The sequence below is a fragment of the Lonchura striata genome, chromosome Z, assembly GCF_050655825.1.
Source record: "Lonchura striata isolate lonStrDom1 chromosome Z, ASM5065582v1, whole genome shotgun sequence".
Lineage (NCBI taxonomy): Eukaryota > Metazoa > Chordata > Aves > Passeriformes > Estrildidae > Lonchura > Lonchura striata.
The window spans coordinates 26906756-26926961 of record NC_140740.1 but is presented as its reverse complement, the minus strand read 5'-3'; the positions used below and the strand labels follow the sequence as shown (position 1 = coordinate 26926961).

At 37.2% G+C, this 20206-nt stretch overlaps 1 protein-coding gene across 1 annotated transcript in view; it reads right to left on the bottom strand.

Annotated features, from left to right (window-relative positions):
- Positions 1 to 20206, bottom strand: part of PGGT1B (protein geranylgeranyltransferase type I subunit beta) — a 36409-nt gene that overhangs the window by 8327 nt on the left and 7876 nt on the right. Inside the window, 4 exon segments of the mRNA XM_077790242.2 lie at positions 1252 to 1297; positions 6792 to 6924; positions 8382 to 8533; positions 14152 to 14219. Of these exon segments, the coding sequence (XP_077646368.1) occupies positions 1252 to 1297; positions 6792 to 6924; positions 8382 to 8533; positions 14152 to 14219 (399 nt within the window).

Here is a 20206-nt window from a genome sequence, read left to right as displayed (position 1 = left end):
AGAGCAGGGTTTGCTATGCTTTGATACATAGGTTTTCTGAAGCCTGTATGATCTCAGTCAGAACTAAGCTTTTAACAATTAAATCAATGGCCTTTTTTAAAGTATGAAAAAGTTAACTTTGAGTCTAAAATCCAAAAAAAATAAGAACACTCTAGTTCAGCAGGTATGCCAAAGGGGGAAAAAACCCTCAACCCAGCTCTTGTAAAAATAAACCAGCTCATTTTCTTAAAGCTGTTTCTTCTCACAGTACTGTGTAATTTATATTACACAGCAGTCTAGAAATAAGTAAATGGAATTGCAACAGAAATATTTCTTCACTTGTAACTTAAAAAGGAAAGCTATTGGAATGCCAGCAATCAGACTGAAGCAGAGATGCCAAAGCCAGCCTCAGACACAATCCCCCAGAGAATATAAACAGACAGACAGAAGTGTCTGGAGAGCAGGAGGAGAAAAAAAAAATCAACTAAAAGTTAATTAACCAATTGTTTTAATATCTGGGGATATAATCAAAATGTTTCAGCTTTATTGATCTAGCAAGAAGAAAACAGACAAAATCCTATCAAAGCTCAATACTAAGGGTAAAGATAACAAATGTTTGATAGGATCATAGAATCATTTAGGTTGAAAAGGACCTCCAAGATCATCGAGTCCAACCATCACCACCTGGTCAAACAGACTACAGCACTAGATTTAGTATCAGTCATCTAAAAGGCAAAAACTCCTCTGTCACAAGCAGACTGCTGCTTCATGGCATAGAAACATTTTGCTTAAAAATAGCAGTCTCATGGGGATTTCTATCTTCAGCTCTACCAACTCTTTACAAAAATTAACTGCTGCTTCAAGATTGAACCCACAACAGATGCTGTATCTATCAGAGGAAATGTTTCTATGTTTTAACAAAGGTGTTGAAATTGGAAATGATCAGTCACATGGCACAAATTCTCTTGCAGAGAAAATCTTCAGAGTAACAACGGTGCATGTGGAAAAAGTTTGCTCTGTCAGCAACAGAACTACAAGAATTACAAGCAACATCTTTCAACAAAACACTCTGAAGTTAAGATTAATGGGAGTGATTAAAAGCTTGCCTGTTCAGATATTAAGCTAGATCTAAAGGAAGAAGTGATATTTGGAGGCATATTTGGATTTGCTCCTCCTCACAGAACTTTCTTAAAAATCAAAAAAGAAGGAAAGTCATGGCAAACCCTGCACTTTCTACACTCTGAAAGATGTAGAACATTTTGACATTCTTACCATGGGATTCCAGTCCAGCTCCCTGTGCCAGGCCATTATCATAAGACTGAAGGAAAAAAAAAATCCCACAAAGCAGTTACTTTAGAACCACAGCACTCTCACAGACATTGCAATTTCTTAAGTTTACCAGCAAAATAATCATCAGATCATTGCCATAATTTAATCTCATTAAATTCTAAACCTCCAAAAGTTCTTGCCACAACACAGTTAACAAATCAGCTCTTTTTCAATGTAGGAAGTTTTTATGACTTTCATGGAATTCATTTTAGTTGTGACATATGTTAGAAACCTGAAAAAGGGTAAGCCACAAAGAAAAAAACATGTAATGCAGGTATAAAAAGACAAAAATGGATACGTAATCAAAGCAAAACAGAATTAAATAGATAATTTAATCTGTCTATAATCCAAGAGCAGTTTAACATTAAAAAAAGAGGCAAAATGCAAAGTACTTCTGTTTGTAGAATACTCAAATCCAAGCATTACTTTAGTAAGAAGCAAGAAGCATCAGGCTTTGAAAAATAATGACAAGGGAACCAGAAGCAAGAAGGAAATTATAACATGCACTGGAATAAACTTAAATTGGCCTATAAAATATTACTGTTAAAAAATACCATTACAATGCTGAAAAATCACTCTGTTAAGTGCAAAAAAAGGGGAAACTCAAGTCTGACAAAGCAAGAATATCATAGCTCATGTGTGTCATGAGCAATCTAGGAACACATAATAATCTTTCTTATAAACAATTATTCATAAAATGGAAAATATTTATTTTACAAGAGTTCTCAGAATACTTAATGAATTATCTCTGAACAAATACCAAACTGCTTAGTAGGAACAATAAGGAGTAACTCTTGAAGTTAAATTACACAGGTCCTACATATTCTACATCAACTGCTCAATTAATGATGGGATCAGTATCTGGTCAGACACAAAGCAGCAAAAATCTTTCCCCCACATCCTCCAGGTACTGACTGAATTTTCACATTTTCTCTAAAACAGTGGCTAGTAGATGCAGGGCACCTTGACAAACCAATAATGACTACCATAGTCCTAATCAAAGAATGGCTACAGGACTATTGTATCTTTAGAAATTACCTAAGGATTCTTTTGTACATCTGCTTTTAAAACTGACATTGAGAAGAAAAAAGCCAACGGAAGAACACACAGAAGCTACACTAAAACTGTATTCCTGGCTTGGAGTTGTTGCTGCAGGCTGAAGCAACTAAAAACACTAATATCTGATATATACACTTCAAGCTGCAACTTGATTTCTCAGGTTTGAACCAGTAAATTTTAGTAATCTCTATGAACTTCTGAGTGTTACAGCACACAGTGTGAACTCTTCCTTTCTCACTGCCTTTTGAGAATGCAATACAAATGTGCTACCAAACTCCACAGATGTATTAATTGCTAAGGAAAGGCAATCTGATTAGCAAAGCTATGCTGGTAAGGCTAATTAACTCAAAAAACAGCAACATTAAGACAAGGTGGCTTGCTTTATGTATGACAAAGTAACTAGCTCTGAAGAAAAGATGTTAAGTGTGCATCCCCATGCACGACTAACACTACTATGTTGGGCTGTACAATTAGCTTTAAACTCTAAAAGACAGTATCTGACCCTTGGCTAACTGACACCAATTTATTTAGAGACAGCAGCTGCTCTCTGGGGACTTGTGTACTTTAAAGAGCTAGGGAATATTTTTATTTCCTTGTCCTTTTGAAAAGACTCCACAAATTGTATGCAAAAGGAGCTCTTGATTACTGCAACATGACAACTGCATAATTAAATACTATCCTCAGGAAACGTGTAAATCCAGTTGGGTAAAATCTTCAAAGTCTACAAGTTTTACATCAGCTTAACTATATCAACAGACCACTACAAGTGCATTTGAAGAAGACCATACTAGAAGAAGCAGATGATATTTTTAAAGCTTCTTGCAATATCTTTGCTTTAAAAAAAAGAATTGTTGCAAAGATCAATGAGTCTTTGGAAGTCATTCAAAATCTCAACATCCCAGTGTTTGTCGTCTTTTGATTAATGTTATATCTGAGTTTTGAATGTAAAAGACAAGAAGAGTCAATCTACACTGCTAAAAATTGTGTGTTGAAATCTGACTACTTTACTGACAATAACACTGGCCTAGAATTATTTATGTGATCAGCATTGTATGAACACTTTTTGGTCAAATGACAACAAGAAGGCTATCTATTCCGTATGAAGATTCAATTATTTTAAACATTTTAAACATGGTTTATGTTCCAATCTCCTGCTGCTCTTAACATGCCTAACTAAACAAATGCACTCCCTCATTCAGCTGTATTGACCTGTATGACACAATTCTTACACTCCATCAATAAAGGCAACAAATTCCAAAGAATAAGCTAAAAAATCCAGAAGCTTATTACAAAGAGTACTCTGGTTAACCGGTCTCATTACTCTCAGCCCAGATGAGTTGTACTTCACATGTATGGCAATTCAAAAAACTGGAAGAAGTTCTGTTAACTGTCACAGAACTAGATGCACATGAGTGACATACAACAGTAAATCAAAACTACATCTTTCTGTCAGAGCAGTTTGGTACTGAGCAATGCAATCTCCTTTTTTCTGTAACTAGAAAGTGACAGAATGAAGTGACATTGTAGCAAAGCAGGAATAAGCATTTACAATAACACCTATAGCTATCCACAATTAATAGTATAGTTAGTTACACAAGGAGTAACAAATGAAATAACCTCAAAGAGAATTTACTTTCAATTGTTCCATTTGATAGGTTAGTTTTAGCACCATCTACAAAATCTTAATGAGAGAAATCAAGCACACATTCTTGGATGCCACATTTCACACTTGTGTTTATTTATGAAATACTTTAAGAAATACTTGTCTCCTGTAGTAGGTAATTAAACTGAAATACAGCTCAAGGAAAGTGGTGGAAAGAGATGAATGAATGAAAGAACAACCACTGCTGTGAAATGATCTTCACAATGGGCTAGTTCCTGACTGTCTGAGACTTCTTCAGACAAATTCACAGCTCGAAATGTGACTAAACAGGAAACAAACATTTTGAGGCTTTTCCTAGAATTGTCAGACACCTCGCAACTGAAGTAATTCACAGAAATACTGGTGGGCCAAGGAGTGCAAATCCAGAAAACACAGACAGAACTAGTGTTCGAGTGCATGTGCATACCAACACTGCAGTGAGTTCACAGCACATCAGTGGTCTAAAGAAGTCCTACTGAACACAGTATAGAGTTAACCTACCAATTCACAGTAAACCTGGGCAAAAATACAGCATGTCTTGCTGCACATTTCTACATGCTAGAATGACTGCTCCCTACAGAGCATTGCTAATAGGATCTCTCTAAGTTACTCTCTGAGCTAGCCAGGAGAAGACACAATCTTTGTGATAAACCACAGCATCTTCTGAACTTTGACCAAGCGAAGACTGAGTTCTACTTTACTGGTGAACTGAAGTATTAGTATGACACCTTCCAAGATGTCTTGCCATGGTAAGGCTTAAATTATTTTGTTTTTTAATGATATTACTTTTCCAAGGGGAACATAATGACTGGAATTTGCAGGTGCAACAATTCTAAGCTCTAGAAGCAAAGTATAAATTTGGTTCAAGATCACACTTCACAGTAAGACTCCAGTACCATTTCAAAGCTCTAAACTTTCAAAAAATCTCCACTTGCCTGCTCTGTTAATGGCCTCATCTGATGCTCTCTGTCTGTTCTGTCTTAGAAAGGAATAGATGCTTCTCCCTCTCTTTATTTTTTCAGTGCTACCTGTTAACATTACATATCTCCGACACACTCCCGTTAACAATGTCATTTACAGAATAAAGATTCATAGTATATTAAATACTTATTTTACATAAGATGATTTGTGCCTTTCATGCTTCAACTCAACTTTCTTTGTCCCCTACCTAGTCCCACCATTTCCTCTGGAATCAAAACTGCACTCAAATGTTCATAAGGTTAACAGACAATGTGACGTACAGAACTACAATGAGGATTTTGCTCTTGGATTTTGTTTTCTATTCTTTTGTAACACTTGATTCTCCTATTGTATCTGTGCAAAGCTATTTGACTAATGATTGAGGTCATTAAGGTCCAGAAATGATCACAGGAGGAAGAATGCTCCTAACTTAATCAGTAGGAGCAACTACTCTGCCTAAGCTCCTCTCTCAGACTATGAAAGGAGAATGGATAAATCATTGTCCTTGTGCAAAATCCACTCTCAAATTTAGCAGGGATATTCTCATGCTGAGAACCCATGCTAACTAAGGTGAGCTACCAGCCACAGGAGAAGGGCTCTTATGGGAGGCAGGGGACATAGATTCCAGAATTGTACAGAAACCCCCTCATCATGGACTATTTCCTGGGGAATGCAGGGGTGAGCATAACTTACTATTGGGTGGCTTGGGAAAGAGCCAATGGTAAGAAACAGAAATACCAAAGCAGACTGGGGAGAACAAGTATGGGGAAACGGAGGGGAAAATGGGAAAAAAGGTGCTACTAGGATGTGAACAGACTACAGGCCCACATCCTAGTACGACTGAGCCCTGACCTTGGTCATCTCAGTCTGCCCAGGACTATGGTAGTGTGCCAGAAAGCTTCTTGAGGTGTACAGTGAGACACACTAAGACATCCAACTACCTCATTTAAAAATAAACAACAAATAAAAAACAATTTGGCCTGAAGCAGGAGATTTTGAAGTCTGTTTTTAAACTTCTCACATAAATTTTACAATCTTGCTGCTGGCAGCAACTACTGAAAATAGTAATTTACAACAGAAGTTGTGCGTCATCATAAATTTGGGTCTTCTTTGTGGACCACAAGAGTTTAATCTGTGTTTATTCACACTCAGGGAACTGCAATTTTCAAGCTTGCTCAGCTTCCTTAAAAAACAGTGTTTCAATCTTTGAAAATGTAACTCAATTAAACTATTGAAACAACAAGAAAAATAACATTGAAAACTCCTTTACTCCAATCAAATATGAAGACAATCTGCACAGAGAAAAAAAATGAGTACATACTCATGAATATATTTTTTCATTCCAAGTATCTAATAAATAAATTATGAAGTGCATGACTGGAAACATTTAAGCATGAACTAGTGTCAATAATTAGCTTTATTTGAATCTGGGTATCTTTTAAAAAGCAGTACTACAGCTCAATGAAATATGAGGATTTTATTGGTACACTTTTCAAAAGTGCTTTATACACTTTTTCTAAGTTATACAAATATCATACCTTAGTTTTCAGAAACCTGATTTCAATTGTTTAATTATTTTAAATAAAGAAGATTTTTAACACAATTTTCAGTGAACAAACACACCAAATAAAATTATCTTGCTAGCACACATATTTTAATGAAAATACAGATGCAAAAAACCAATGCACTTTGTAATTCTCAACAAGAAAAAATAAAGAAATTACCATAACACAGTTTGGACATGTATTTTTTTAGCCATAGTTAAGAAAAAAAGCTTAAAGCCTTAAAGCATAGGAAGAAGTGACATTTTGTGAGCACTCACCATACTTCTTCTAATGTAGTCTATTGCTTTCTTCATATCCATGCCTGACCAGTTATCGAGCATGTAGCAGATACAGGAAGCACAGTACACAAACCTCATATCATTCTCACTTCCTTCCAGCACTGCACAGAAACTGAAAGAAACATTTCTGTCTTTAGACACCACCTGTTACACCAGAAAATATGAAATGTGGTTCAAAGAATTGCACAGTGTTTTCTTTAAAGATTACTTTAAAGTAGTCTCATAAATATAACCCAAAGCTACACTAAATTTTATTTTTAGAAGAAGTGATTCTAAGCCATGGAAAATGCATAAAACTCAAAACATTTAGGAGCCTGAGTAACTATTTCCAGCAACATAATTACATTGGTGTGTATTTACTCCAAGATGTTTATGCTTACAGTCTTTCACCTATTACAGTATATACAGATACATGACTTATAATTTTACCTCTTTTGAGCAGTATTCTTAGGAATCCTAATAGCTCACAAGGCTTTCTTTCCTTACTGCAACTTGAGGACCAGTTTCCCAGGTATGTATAAAGGTAATTGCTAATACTACCATTTCTACTACAAATGGTGAATCAGTTTTTCATTAGTTATTGTTACAATCTCACCAAACTCTATGAACATTTACATTTTTTTGTATCTTGAGTTATTCTGGCACAATCTCAGAGACTCACAAGATGATGATGGTTGCCCTGATTTGGATGTTTGTATCCGAAAGTGCCCAACAGAATTATTTTAAATATTTGGCAGTAACCACCCTGCTATACTGCGCACTGGCGAGGCCACACCTCGAGCTTTGTGCTCTGTTTTTGGCCCCTCAAGACAAGGAAGACCACTGAGGTGCTAAAGCATGCCCAGAGAAGGGCAGCGGAGCTGGGAAGGGCTTGGAGCACATATCTGATGAGGACCAGTTAAGGGAGCTTGGAGCGTTTAGCCTGGAGAACACCCAGAGAACACCTTATCAGTCAACTACCCAAAAGGTGGCAAGGTGGGGGCTGGTCTCCTCTATCAAGTGGGACAGAGGAAGTGGCTTCAAGTTGCACCAGACAAGGTTTAAATTAAGTATTAGAAAAAAAATTCTTCATCAGAAGGGTTGTCTAGCACTGGAACAGGCTGCCCAGGGAAATGCTGGAATTACCATCCCTGGAGGTATTTAAAAGACATATAGATGTGGCACTGAAGGACATGATTTAGTGCTGGGCTTGGCAGTGCTGGGTTAAGAGTCGGACTTCATGAACTCAAAGGTCTTTTCCAACCTAAATGCTTCTACGATATACAAAAATATGCTTCTACAACAATACAAAATGGCTGAATTACCTGTGACAGTAAATAAACCAGCAATTGTTTCTTCCAGGATTTGCTGCTTGGCAAGCCTCCATTTGGTTCGAAGAGCTAGTTAGTATCCTCTGATGACTTAACTACTTCCAAGAAGCCAGCATATGTTCTATGACTTATGTGACTACCAATCAAACTATCTCTGAATAGAACAAAAAGATTATAGCTACTTCTATAAAAACCACGTTTCTTATGTTTCATTCCACATGTGGGCTGTGGGAGTTGCAGCATATAAAATATTTTTTACCTTCCATCCTCCAGCTGGAGAGCTCTGAGTCCTGCCAGTATAGCATCTTTATTTACTCGACTTAAATCATCTCCAAGAATAACCAGACATGATAGTCCTGTGTAAGTCATTGCTATGTGCCCACTATCATAGGGATGAGATATACCTGGACCCTAAAAAAAGAGGAAATAATAGAAATATTGACACATCACAAGAGTTTATACTACAGCAAAGCTTTTTTTTTTTTTCTTTTTTTTAAGGTAAGAGGTAAACAAGTTACTCTTCCCTTCACTCATTCTGGTTAAACTGAAGGTATCCTGCTCAGCTTTTCTAGTCAAACTCTGCTCAGCTTTCCTTATCAAACTAAGTTACTGCATAACTCTGCTGGTCTTGTAAACACTTGGTCAGTAGGAAGCTTTGGAAAATAGCTTTGCCAAGAGCTCCATTTGCAAAACAGCTCCATTTGAAAGTTCAGGAAAAAGATGGGTGTACTCAACTGTACCTAAGTTTGTTCTGATACATCACCAAGCATTAGCTTCCTGGCAGCTGGGTAAGCACTCTTAAACAGCCAAACTCTGTAAGTCCCACAGAAGAGATTTTATAACATAATGATCTACAAGTAGAAAGCAGTGTATTATTAGTAATCTCTCCATCAATTGAAGCAATGCCAAATTAGCCACTTACCTACTTTCACCTCTATTTTAAAATAATAATCAGAGTTCAAACGAAGTATTTATATACCAAGTAATCACAGAAACACATAATATCCTGAGTTGGAGAGGAATCAGAAGGATCACTGAATGTCAACTGAAAAGCAAAGGCTGACTAGTCCCACAACATGAGTCACAGAAATGGGCCAGGGATTGATACAGCTATGCTAAAACTACTATTTTTATGGTATTTTATAGGCCCATACTGGACTGTACCACTTCATGGAGACCAAATGTAACAAGATGATACTTGGGATGGTTCAGTTTGGAGCAACTGGAAGATAACTACTTTAAAGACAATAAAAGCTATTTCAATACTGAGTAGTTGAGATAGATTTTTAAATTAGATTTTACTAGCATTATTGCCTAATCGGTTGCAATTCTTATTTTGCAATTCATCCTAAAACACAAGGAAAAAGCAGTATAAAACCAAATTTAATATTATGTTATGTGAAATTGGTGTTTCTCAGGCAAGTCATGCTTATTTCCAAAGCCAAAAGGCTTTGTTTCTAGTAAGAAACTAGGAGAAAAATTGTTATTACCCGCTGGACAACAAAAGACTACTCTCACACAAGGGAATCAAAGACAATTGGGAAAGTGAGTCAGAAAACAGAGTGAAACGGGTTAAGCAGCACTGAAAAAGCCATGTAACAGTGCACCTCCTCTCCCTTATTTCCAGTCCTGGACCCTCTCTTAAGGTGGCATCACAAATCTCAACAGCTCCCACTCCTGTCCCTCTACTGACAGTGCCCCCATCACTGTGTCCTACCCTGCACATTAAACAGACATATAGGGCACATTAAATTGCTTTTAAGTGGTCTTTACTGACCTGAGATAATGAACTGGTGCAGACATACTCTGAGAAGACAACAAAGGGGGTGTGGCCAGGCCCAGGGCCAGGGCCTGTTCTCTATGCCCTTTGTAAGAATTAGTCTGTAGGTACATAGGAAAGAGACTTACTTGTATCTCAGATACAAGTGAACAGTTCTGTTCTGTTGCCACAGTCTCAGCTTTCTTTAAAATAACTAACACTTAGAAGATGTAAGTTGGGAGTAAGCTTTCAAACATTTAAACTTGGCTCAGTGATGTGACAGTGTTCCCTACTACAACAATTAGAACAGCTATGAAAACATAACCCATGACCACCAAGAATTCCCAGTGACCACTGCAGAGCCAAGAAACTCTCTCTGCTGCAGAAGCATGGGCAAGATCTCTTCAAACGCTAACAAAGAATGCTACTAAATATGCACTTGCACTGGCACAGTCCCACTTTCAAGACAGGGCTCCTTCACACATGTGCCAGTCCACACATGGAGCTAAGTGGTTTTGACACGTTTACACAGAGGTGTGTGCTGGGCGCCTGGTCCACCAAGCCAACACACCTGGATACAGCCAAGAGGAATAATTATGCTTTCAAAATACACAAGTATTTAGTTCTATAATTTCTAAATAAATGCCTACTTAATAGCTATTTGACAATCTATCTTTTGTGTGCTTTGATGTATTTCACAGCACATTTTGCAGGTGTTCAGTTGGTGGGGATCATCACTTGGACATGGGTAGCCTCAGCTTTAGAGGTGTATTTTTCATGTTATAATAACTTAAGTTCATCTAAAGCACATGATTTTAGCTAGTTTAGCTAATTTGAGTAAAACTTACAGAGTACACTGCCAAATGCAGTATCTAGCCACTAATTCAAGGTGTCTCTGCTTCTGTAATCTTTTTAATTGTTTCAAAACTATTCTGCAAGACCCTGACATTTCTCACTTTGTAGAACCACAAAATGGCCTGGGTTGGAAGGGACCTTAAGGTCATCTCATTGCAACTTCCCTGCCATGGACAGAGACACTTTTCAGTAGATGTTTGCTTAAAATAAAAAAAGATGTAGTACAGAGATATTTTGGCCCATGCTTACCTGGGTCTTTGGAGTATTTATTTTTATCTTACATTTACTTTTATATTCTATTCATTGTTATCTTTTTTGTGATTCACTCTGCAAAATATTTGTAACTATTCATCTTTCCAAGTATCATTGTTGCAGCCTTGAGAAAATACAATGTATTTCAGGAACACAAAAGACATCTTTATTCGCCCCAAGTGAAAGCATATGTTAATTACCACAATCTTACGTAAAAGTTGCAGCTATTGAAAACTAAATTCTGATTCACAACACTTTCAACATACTGAAACTGAATCACAATGCTTTCAACATACTGAAAAGACCTAGGCCTATCTGAAACTTTGAGTAGACTGTTCACCCCTAAATTAAAAAGCTAGTTTAAACTTCAGTAATACCAGATCTGAGAGACTTCAAAATCTGGAGCCATTTCAGTATACAATTATTTTCTAATTCTAAAAGTAATTATGTTTTGAATGTGATGACAGAGGAGCCACTCTTAGCCTTCATGCACAGTTAAGACATCATGAGGGCTGTGTTGTGAGTTAGTGAAGTGGATATGCTTTTGTTTCACTTCTGTCCCAAAAAGTTGCACAGACATTACCGTCGAACACCTCAAACAGCTAAAACACCACAACTCCCAAACCAAGCCTAAATGAACTGTTCTTGAGAGATTTACTAAAACTGGGTATTCTAGCATAACTCTAACATTTTTCTACTATTTTGAAGGGCCCCTAGTGACTGAATAGATTTGGCTATCTCTGGTATGGCACTTTCTTAGACATCAAGAATGAAATCACTGCAGTGGCATGTAATAGATAGCAAATGTCAATGCAAGCCCAAAATCCTTACAGGCTTTTCAAAAAAAAAAATATTTTTCACGGCAGATTTAAGAGAACACTTTTAAATAATGAAAAAAGAAAAATTATCTGACTGTATATATCCTAGAGTCATGGTTGTGAATTTCCAACTCTTTTTTTCTGAGTTACTTCAGAACATCTCAGGCAACAGAGCTGGGAATGCTATAAACCTTTCACTGACAATAAATCAAACAGATGCAATCCCTCAAATGCAGATACAATGAAGAAAATATTGCAATGCTTGAATATAAACCACATCCATGTGCAACCTATTTCCTTAAAGATAGTGGCCTTGTAGCTAATTTCTACAGGTAAAGGGGTGATTCCACCCCTTCACAGGTAAAGGGGTGGAATCACCCCTTTATCTCACATGTATATTGGCCAACACATTCTAAGACACCAATGGACAGCAATATATTTCCAATAAGGATAATATTTCAGTATGAATAATTTACTATTGGAAGGTGAGAATTAAATTAAAACACCAGAAAGAGCTGGGAGGGGAAAACAATGCTCTGCCAATGTTACAGACATTTTGTCTTCATGGCCCTTTACAAGATCTCAGAACTATATCCAGAATAAACTCTTCAAGCTGCACTGGGAGGATTTGAAAAATGTTTCCAAAAGTTTGCACTGATTTAAAATACTACACTGTAGAGCCGCTAAAGGTGTGATATAGCTGGAAAAGCAAAGTAGAGGCCAGTGTGCAGGAAGGACTGCAAAAGAAGTCCAGTAGTTCTGTCCTGCACTTGAGAGTAAAGAATCAAACCAGACTGAAAAGTAGATGAAAAATCTGTGAGAGCACTAAACTAGCTTCTGCTAACCTCATTTCTGTCTTTTATTAAAGGCTTTTTCTTTTCAAGTTTAAATCTCTTGAATCTCAGTTCACTGGGCTTCAAAGCATCTGTTCTTGTCATGACAAAGTCTGCATGAGTATCAAGTGCAATCAAATATGCATGATTCAAGACAGGAAAAGAAATACCAGTTGCAGTTGCAGACACTGACTTTGGAAGAAACAGTTAGGCCCAGTCTATTAATACATGCCTCACTGGCTGGTGTCACTGCCAAGATTTTGGGTGGTTTTTTGACAGTGGGATGGCCTATATGGCACCAGACACATTGGCATCAGATGGGATTCACTTTTCTTAAAGGAAAAGTGTACAAGCTCCAGAAGTGGGTCATGAGAACCTCATGGGATTTAGCAAAACCAAGTGCAAGGTGCTACACCCAGGTCAGGACAACCTCAGACTCGGAGGGTACAGACTGGGAGAAGAAGAGAAGTCATCGAGAGCAAAGGGCTTGCGAGCCCCGGTGGGTGGGAGGCTGGACATGACCTGGCCATGGGCACTCACTGCCCAGAAAGCCAAACGTGTCCTGGGCTGCATCCAAAGCAGCGTGGGCAGCAGGGGAGGGAGGGATTCTGCTCCCCTCTGGTGAGACCCCCATGTGGAATGCTGTGTACAGCCCTGGGGTCTTCAGCACAGGGAGGAAGGGACTCTGTTAGAACATATCCAGAGGAGGCCACTAAGTTCATTAGAGGGCTGGGGCACCTCTTCTATAAAAAAAGACTGTGAGAGTTGAGATTTGCCAGCCTGGAAAAGATAAGGCTTTGGGGTGACTTAATTTTGGCCTTCCAGTTCCTGAAGGGACCCTCCAAGAAAGATGGAGAGAGACTTTTCATCAGAGCATGCAGTGACAGGACAAGGGGAATGGCTTCACACTGAAACAGTTTAGGTTATGTATTAGGAAGAAATTCTTTACTATGAGGGCGGTGAGGCATTGGAACAGATTGTCCACAGCTGTGAAATCCCCATTCCTGGAAGCATCCAAGGCCAGGCTGAATGAGATTTTGACCAAGCTGGTCTAGTGGAAGGTGTCCCTGCCTGTGGCAAGGGGATAGGAGCTAGATGATCTTAAGGGCCCTTTCCAGCCTGAACCTTTCTATGATAGCAAAGATCAGCACATTCTGCATCACTCAGTTGGGCTATTCTGCCTAGCCTCTCTACCTTATGATAATTCTACAGCTAGAAAAGTTTTCCTTTGTTAGTAGAAGACCAGAGAAGGAGGAGACTGCACTGAGATAAGCCACAATTTGTGTATCAGTTTCTTCACTGCTGTGAGAATTTAAGTTCAAGTTGCCATTTTAGTACATTTCTTATGCATGTTTCTTAAAAGTTCTGCAAACATTTCAGTATTAACAGTATAAAATTCCCTGACTTTCAGAAATTCTGTAATTCTGTAATTATGCAGTTAATACTATAAAAAAGACACAAGATCATTTATTGCCTAATTTAAAACATTTCACATACACATTCTTAACTGACCTTGGAGGGATTGAATGGCATCCCTAAATATGAAGAACCTCTGAATCCACAGCGATTCATATTTGATCCTGGAAAAGATTAAAACAATACTCAACTAACTTTTTTTGTTGAAATATTTGCTATAAACCATAATTCTCTAATCAGATCAAGACATGTTAGTTCAACACTATTCACAGCCTTAATAAAGTGTGCATATGCCTCTCAGTCCCAACCTTAGTTTGGTATCCCTCTGATTAACGAAAAAAAAAAAAAAAACAACAACAAAACAAAACAAAACAAAAAAAAAACCAAAAAAAAAACCCACAAGCAAACTTAACTTTCTTATTGCTGCAGTGACAAAACACAAAGCATCAGCTTCTTTGTTTGTTTTTTTTTTTAATTTGGTGGAAATACAGTTAGTGTCACCACAGACTTGTCTTCCATGCTCACAAGCGAAAAAGAGAAAAGGACTGCTCCCCTGGGAAAATGGCCAGAGGTAACATATTTTTTTCTCCTCTCTGGATTCTTGCCTGGTAATACCATCTGTTCCCAAGCAGAACTGTTTCAAGACACTTCACAACATGTTCAAAGATAAACAATTTACAGTTTTAAGCACATTGTAGCTATGAAAAAAATTTCTGTCAGTGATACAGTGTAATTTGTTTCAAACCCATCACAATACCTGAGCATGTGGCACATAGAACCATGAACCAAACGTTGTCAAGAGGTAAGTACAGCTTTGCAGGGCTCAAGCATGCTTTTGCATGGCAAAACCTCCGTTGTTTACTGCTTAGTGTCTGACACTAAAAAACTAATGAATGCCACAGTCAAACAGCAGCTGGGTGTTCTTAAAGACAATCCACCTCTTTTAAGTTATTCAGCCTTTAAGCTAAAAATCCTCATGGATATTAGAGAAAATTGCACCAGAATAAATAAGAATGAATAATTATAAAGCTGAGAGCTCTAAGTAACATCACTATGCAATGTGACCTACAAGCTCTGGTGTAATTTAGCAGCAAACTACCTTCTAATTCTAAATATATTCTGTATATATGCAAAATTTAAACTAGAATGGTTTTATTAGCTTAAGAATTTCAACTTGGCCTGAAGTATGCAAGTTTCTCTGCAAGACAAGTCTTTGGAGCTAACTGACTTGGAGTGAAACACTTGCAATTCTCCACTTCCTCCACAGTCCAGTCCAAAGTACTTTTCAATGACTCTATATATGCAACAAAAGCAACTTCAGCCTGCTTAAAAGCTGGTGTGCCATAGTCTGATCTACACAGAGGAAACAGAAATAAAAAATTAATAACATTTTTATTTTATTATAATATAAACATTTTCAGCAGAGAACACTTGTCTGTTCATTTGCAGAGTCAAAAACGTGCATTTCATCTTGCCTCAGCCTCTAGAATGAAAGAAAAATTAAATGAGTCTTAAAGACTAATCTAAGGTCTCAAAGGACACTGCCCAAAAAAGTATCACAATTTCAAAACTGACACACTGTTAAAAAATCAGTAAGAGAAGACCGAGGACTCCTACCCCATAAGTCCCAGATTTCCTAGACAACATAGTGGGAGGAAAAAAAAAAAAATCACCATTCACATTCATTTTCAGTAAAAATGAACCTGTTTCTTAAGTGCTTAAGCAAACTATAACACTCAGTTTTACATGATAGTGGTGTGGAAACCTTTTATCCAGGAAAGAGTTATTATGCTACTAACACGGCTAATCCTCGCCTGCTGCAAAGGCTACATGTTACAATTCAGACAGATCTGCAGCTGAACAGGACTCAGCTGACAGCTGATAGATGGAAGGCTTCATCACAGAAATACTGATCCCCATCACTGGCCATTTGGAGTGTAGCTTATAATTCGTTATCAAGGTAGAAATGGCAGCATGAAACCCAAGTTTCTGTGCTCTTAGTAGGTCACTCTGATTGCTGAATCACAGATGCTATACAAAATATATTAAAAATAAAGTACATTCATGAAATAATGATCTATTACTCCCTTTAGATGTTTAAATTTTCATGTACTATTTTAAAACCTTTCTTGTATTACTAAACTTCTATCAACTAGAAAACAGCATTTGCAATTTTAAAATTGGATTTAAAGTTAAGATTTTTAACTGTATTGCTATGAACTTAAAATTTATTTTGACACTTTTTGTCAGTACTTCTCATCTCCCACTCCAAACTTCACACACTGGCTCCTAGGAAAACCAGAAGACCAGCACGTCCTTCAAGGAAAACTTTAGGGTAAACTTTGCAGGGAATTTTATCCTGTCCTCAAATGCATTAATGTGCTTGCAGTAATGCTTCCTAGACTATTACAAGTGAGTTGCTAAATCTCTAGTCACAATATGTGAAGTAAAAAATAGAATTCTGAGTTGATAAAGGAAGTATTAAAACAGGAAGTGAAAACAGCTTGTTTTTAACCACATGACTCTGGAACACTGATCTTGTGTCTCAAAAAAATTTTTTAACATCCTGTGAGCATACAAGTTGAAAATCAAATGAGAACCAAAGGTGAGTTATAGAAAATTACTATCTTTCAGTTTATGAAAGAAACTTTACAATGTGAAATTTAACCTTCTGTAAAATTTGCTTTACTATTTTATTGCAATTTACTTGTATACTTCTTTTTTTACATAATAGCTTAGTACTTCTAGTCAAACTCTTCACTTTCCTGAGCCAAAAATGGACTGTCAGAATCAGAATTAAAAACTAAATAGACCCAGATTAAAAGGATGTGATTGCAGCCTATGTCCCTTGTGGAAAAACTGGAGTGGCCAGTTCAGCTCCAGCAGAGTTTGCATCAGCTCAAGTCCAGCTGTGAAATGGTACCACCTGGTGTTCACTTCCACCATCAACCTTACTTAGCCACTTTCTGCAGGAGTTTAAGACAGAGCAGAAGGTAACAAATATTTCATAAACTGCTGTGTAACTATTTGTGGTGGTTTGAAAGCTGAAAAAAACATACCTCGAAAAACCTTTCACATTTGACAACTAAAGAAAACTGACCCTTTTCCAAAACCAAAAGACTTAATGCTTAAATCAAGAGCTGAAACTTTCCTGTGAAGAAAAAGATGTTACTTATGTGTCCTTATGCTAGAAAGCCCTTAAAATATGTAAAATAACTTCAAGTGATGACCATAGTCAACTTATCCTAAGAGCTCTTTTTTTTACAGGGCATTTTTGTTATTTATGTTTTATGATTTCTCCTACATGGAAGTATTGATAAACTTTTACCACTAATTTTTCACATTCAGATTATCCATGCATTCCTCTGGCTACAAGGCCTGTCTCCTTCTGCTAAGTACAGGGGTTTACATACATTACTAAAATCTTTTAATATATTTTAAAAATCATAGCTTTAGCATAGGCTGAATCAGTCAGTACATCCAGAAAAAAAGTATGTATAAGCTCTTCTCACTGAACTAGAGTTTGTAATTATTCCTGTAAATCAAAGTACTAGAGGATGTCACTAAATGAAAAGTTGCATTCTCTAAAATGGAAGTCCATTATACATCCAGAAAAATACTTCAAATGTAGCACAAAAGAAAGTTATGCTGGAGGAAAATTTGTATTTTTGCTCAAGAAACTCATGATCAGAAAGCTCATGTGCATCAATGATTTAAAAAAAAGTCAATGTCATTTAATACATTTTTTTCAGTACTGCCACATAAGAAAGAATCCTTAATACAAATCTAAATTTAGACTCTGACAGAAGTAAATTTTAGGTCTGTCATGTAGCATACTGGTTTTCAGTCCTGTATCCATGGGTCCTGGGGATTCAGACCAACAAATAAAATATGTTTTGGTTTTCCTTTTGGTCCAATTTCTTAGTACAGCAAAGCTAGTGAAGCATCCAGCTGTCAAAGAGTACAATTTTCTTCCTTTTGTACTGAGCTGACACTGGCACTTCCAATCAACTCAGTTCACCAGTGCAACACAAAAATAACCTTCTGTTAGATAAATAAGTACGTGTTTTTCTGTCACTGCAGCAAGCTCTCAAGCAGGGTCAAACAAATGCCACTGTTCCTATGGGGGAGGATGGTGGATAAACATGACCAAGCAGTGTGCTTCCACTGTGTAATTAGATTACTTGAGTACAAAGCTCCGGATTCACTCTCTTTTAAAAGTGTTGAACTGGCCCTGAATCTGACTTGCAAAAAGCCGGAATACATCTTCTTAAATTGCTATGAGCTGCACTTTAGGTAGTTAAAATAAATTTGAAATTCTGTCAAGGAGCTGCACTATGAGAGGAAAAACAGTAAAACACTGACATAATGATCTTAAGAACAAGCAACTAGTTAAAAGAAGGCGTTTTGTCAACTCTTTCCCAATTTCACTAGCACTTCAAAAAATAATGTTTTAATCTAAAAATGTAAAATTTCTGTGTAAAACAGCGTTACCCTCCTCAAAATGAAAAAAGAAAAAAGCACTTTTCAATATTTCAACTTCTTTCTAAGAGGAAATATATTCAGGTCTTCTTGCAGCGAGCACAAACAAAACAAAAACACATAGCAGCTCTGCACCTAAGCAAAGCATTCACTAAAAAGGGAAGGAAAGGTAACAATGGCCAAAATCTGTGCAAGATTTAGCTAAACTATTTAGCATAAGTTATAGAAGACAGAAACCCTTCAAACAACCAGAAGGCAGTGTGGAAGCAATCAGCTAAGAATGTGCTTCTGTGCTAGGCTCAGTTCACACATGTGACGTGCCATTCCCTCTAAATTAGAACTGGTATTGAGCCAGTCTCTGGAAGATTTGAGCTAAAATTATGGTACCAAAAGGACACTTTTTGTTTGAATCACAGCTACAATAAACCCACAGAAGAATACAGTCTATCCTGACAGACCCTAATCCTCAGCTTCCTTAAGTGTGTTTTGATTAGGCTGACACAGCATATGTTTGCTTTCTTACTCAGTAGATCAAGATCTCACAATTTGTGAGTTTTAGTTTCACATAAAATTTCAAAGGCTACAGACCTCTGAAGTTATTATCAACAATCAGACATATTACATATCAGTAAAATACAAACATGTCAATTAAGACTATCACAGGGAGACTTTATCTAAGAACTCCTCTAAATCATCAAATTCTGAATTTTCTAGCAGGTTCTGTAACACTCTGCTGTAGTGGGTTGACTCCAACCAGCATCTGAGGCAAGAAAACAGAGAGATGAAGAGAAGACTCACAGAGTGAGACAGATACAGTTTGATAGGTAAAGCAGAAGTTGTGGGCACACAGCAAAGCAAAATAGGAATTAATTCACTACTTCTATCAGCTGGGCAGATGCATAGTCACTTCCCAGAAAGCAGGGCCTCAGCAAGAGTAAGGGTTATTCAGGAAGGCAAATGCCAGAACCATGAACACTGCCACCGTTCTCTTTCTCTTCCCAAGTTTTTATTGCTGAAAATGAAGTTAGATGGTGTGGAGTGTCCCTCTGGACAATCCTGAGGTGAGCCTGGGTCAGCTGTCCTGTCTGTGTCTCCTGCTGTATCTGCCATGGGAAAAGGAGCACAGAGGAGGAAAAAAGAGACAGCCTTGACTGGCACTGCTCAGCAACAGCTGAAAGACTAAAACACCCTTTTAGTACCAGGCTCAAAACACAGCAGTTTAGAGACTACTATGAAAAAAAAATAGGTCTAGCCCAGCCAGTACACCTACTATAACAGTTATTGATAAAAATGAACAGATACTAAGTTTGCGGAGCACCAACCACTCTGTCTTCCATCCACTGGAAAAAAGACTCTAAGATAGCAGTAGTTCTCAAAACAATATGAATTTACCATCTTTAAAAAATGCTTTTAATAAAAATCAAGTTAAGTGCTGTGCAGAAAGGAACTTTTGGAGGGACAAACATGAAAAACAAAGAAAATATTTTTTCTAATAAAAATTACAGGAATTCTCATTTTGACTTTTTGGTTGAAAATTCAACCACTGATGCCATCAAGAACAAACTTTGAGACTCTGTAAAAGCATATTACCATTTAAAATGTAGCTTTTAAACTGGTTTCAGTCCCAGAGCCAAACTTAGTGAAGACTTTCATTGAATACAATGAAGTT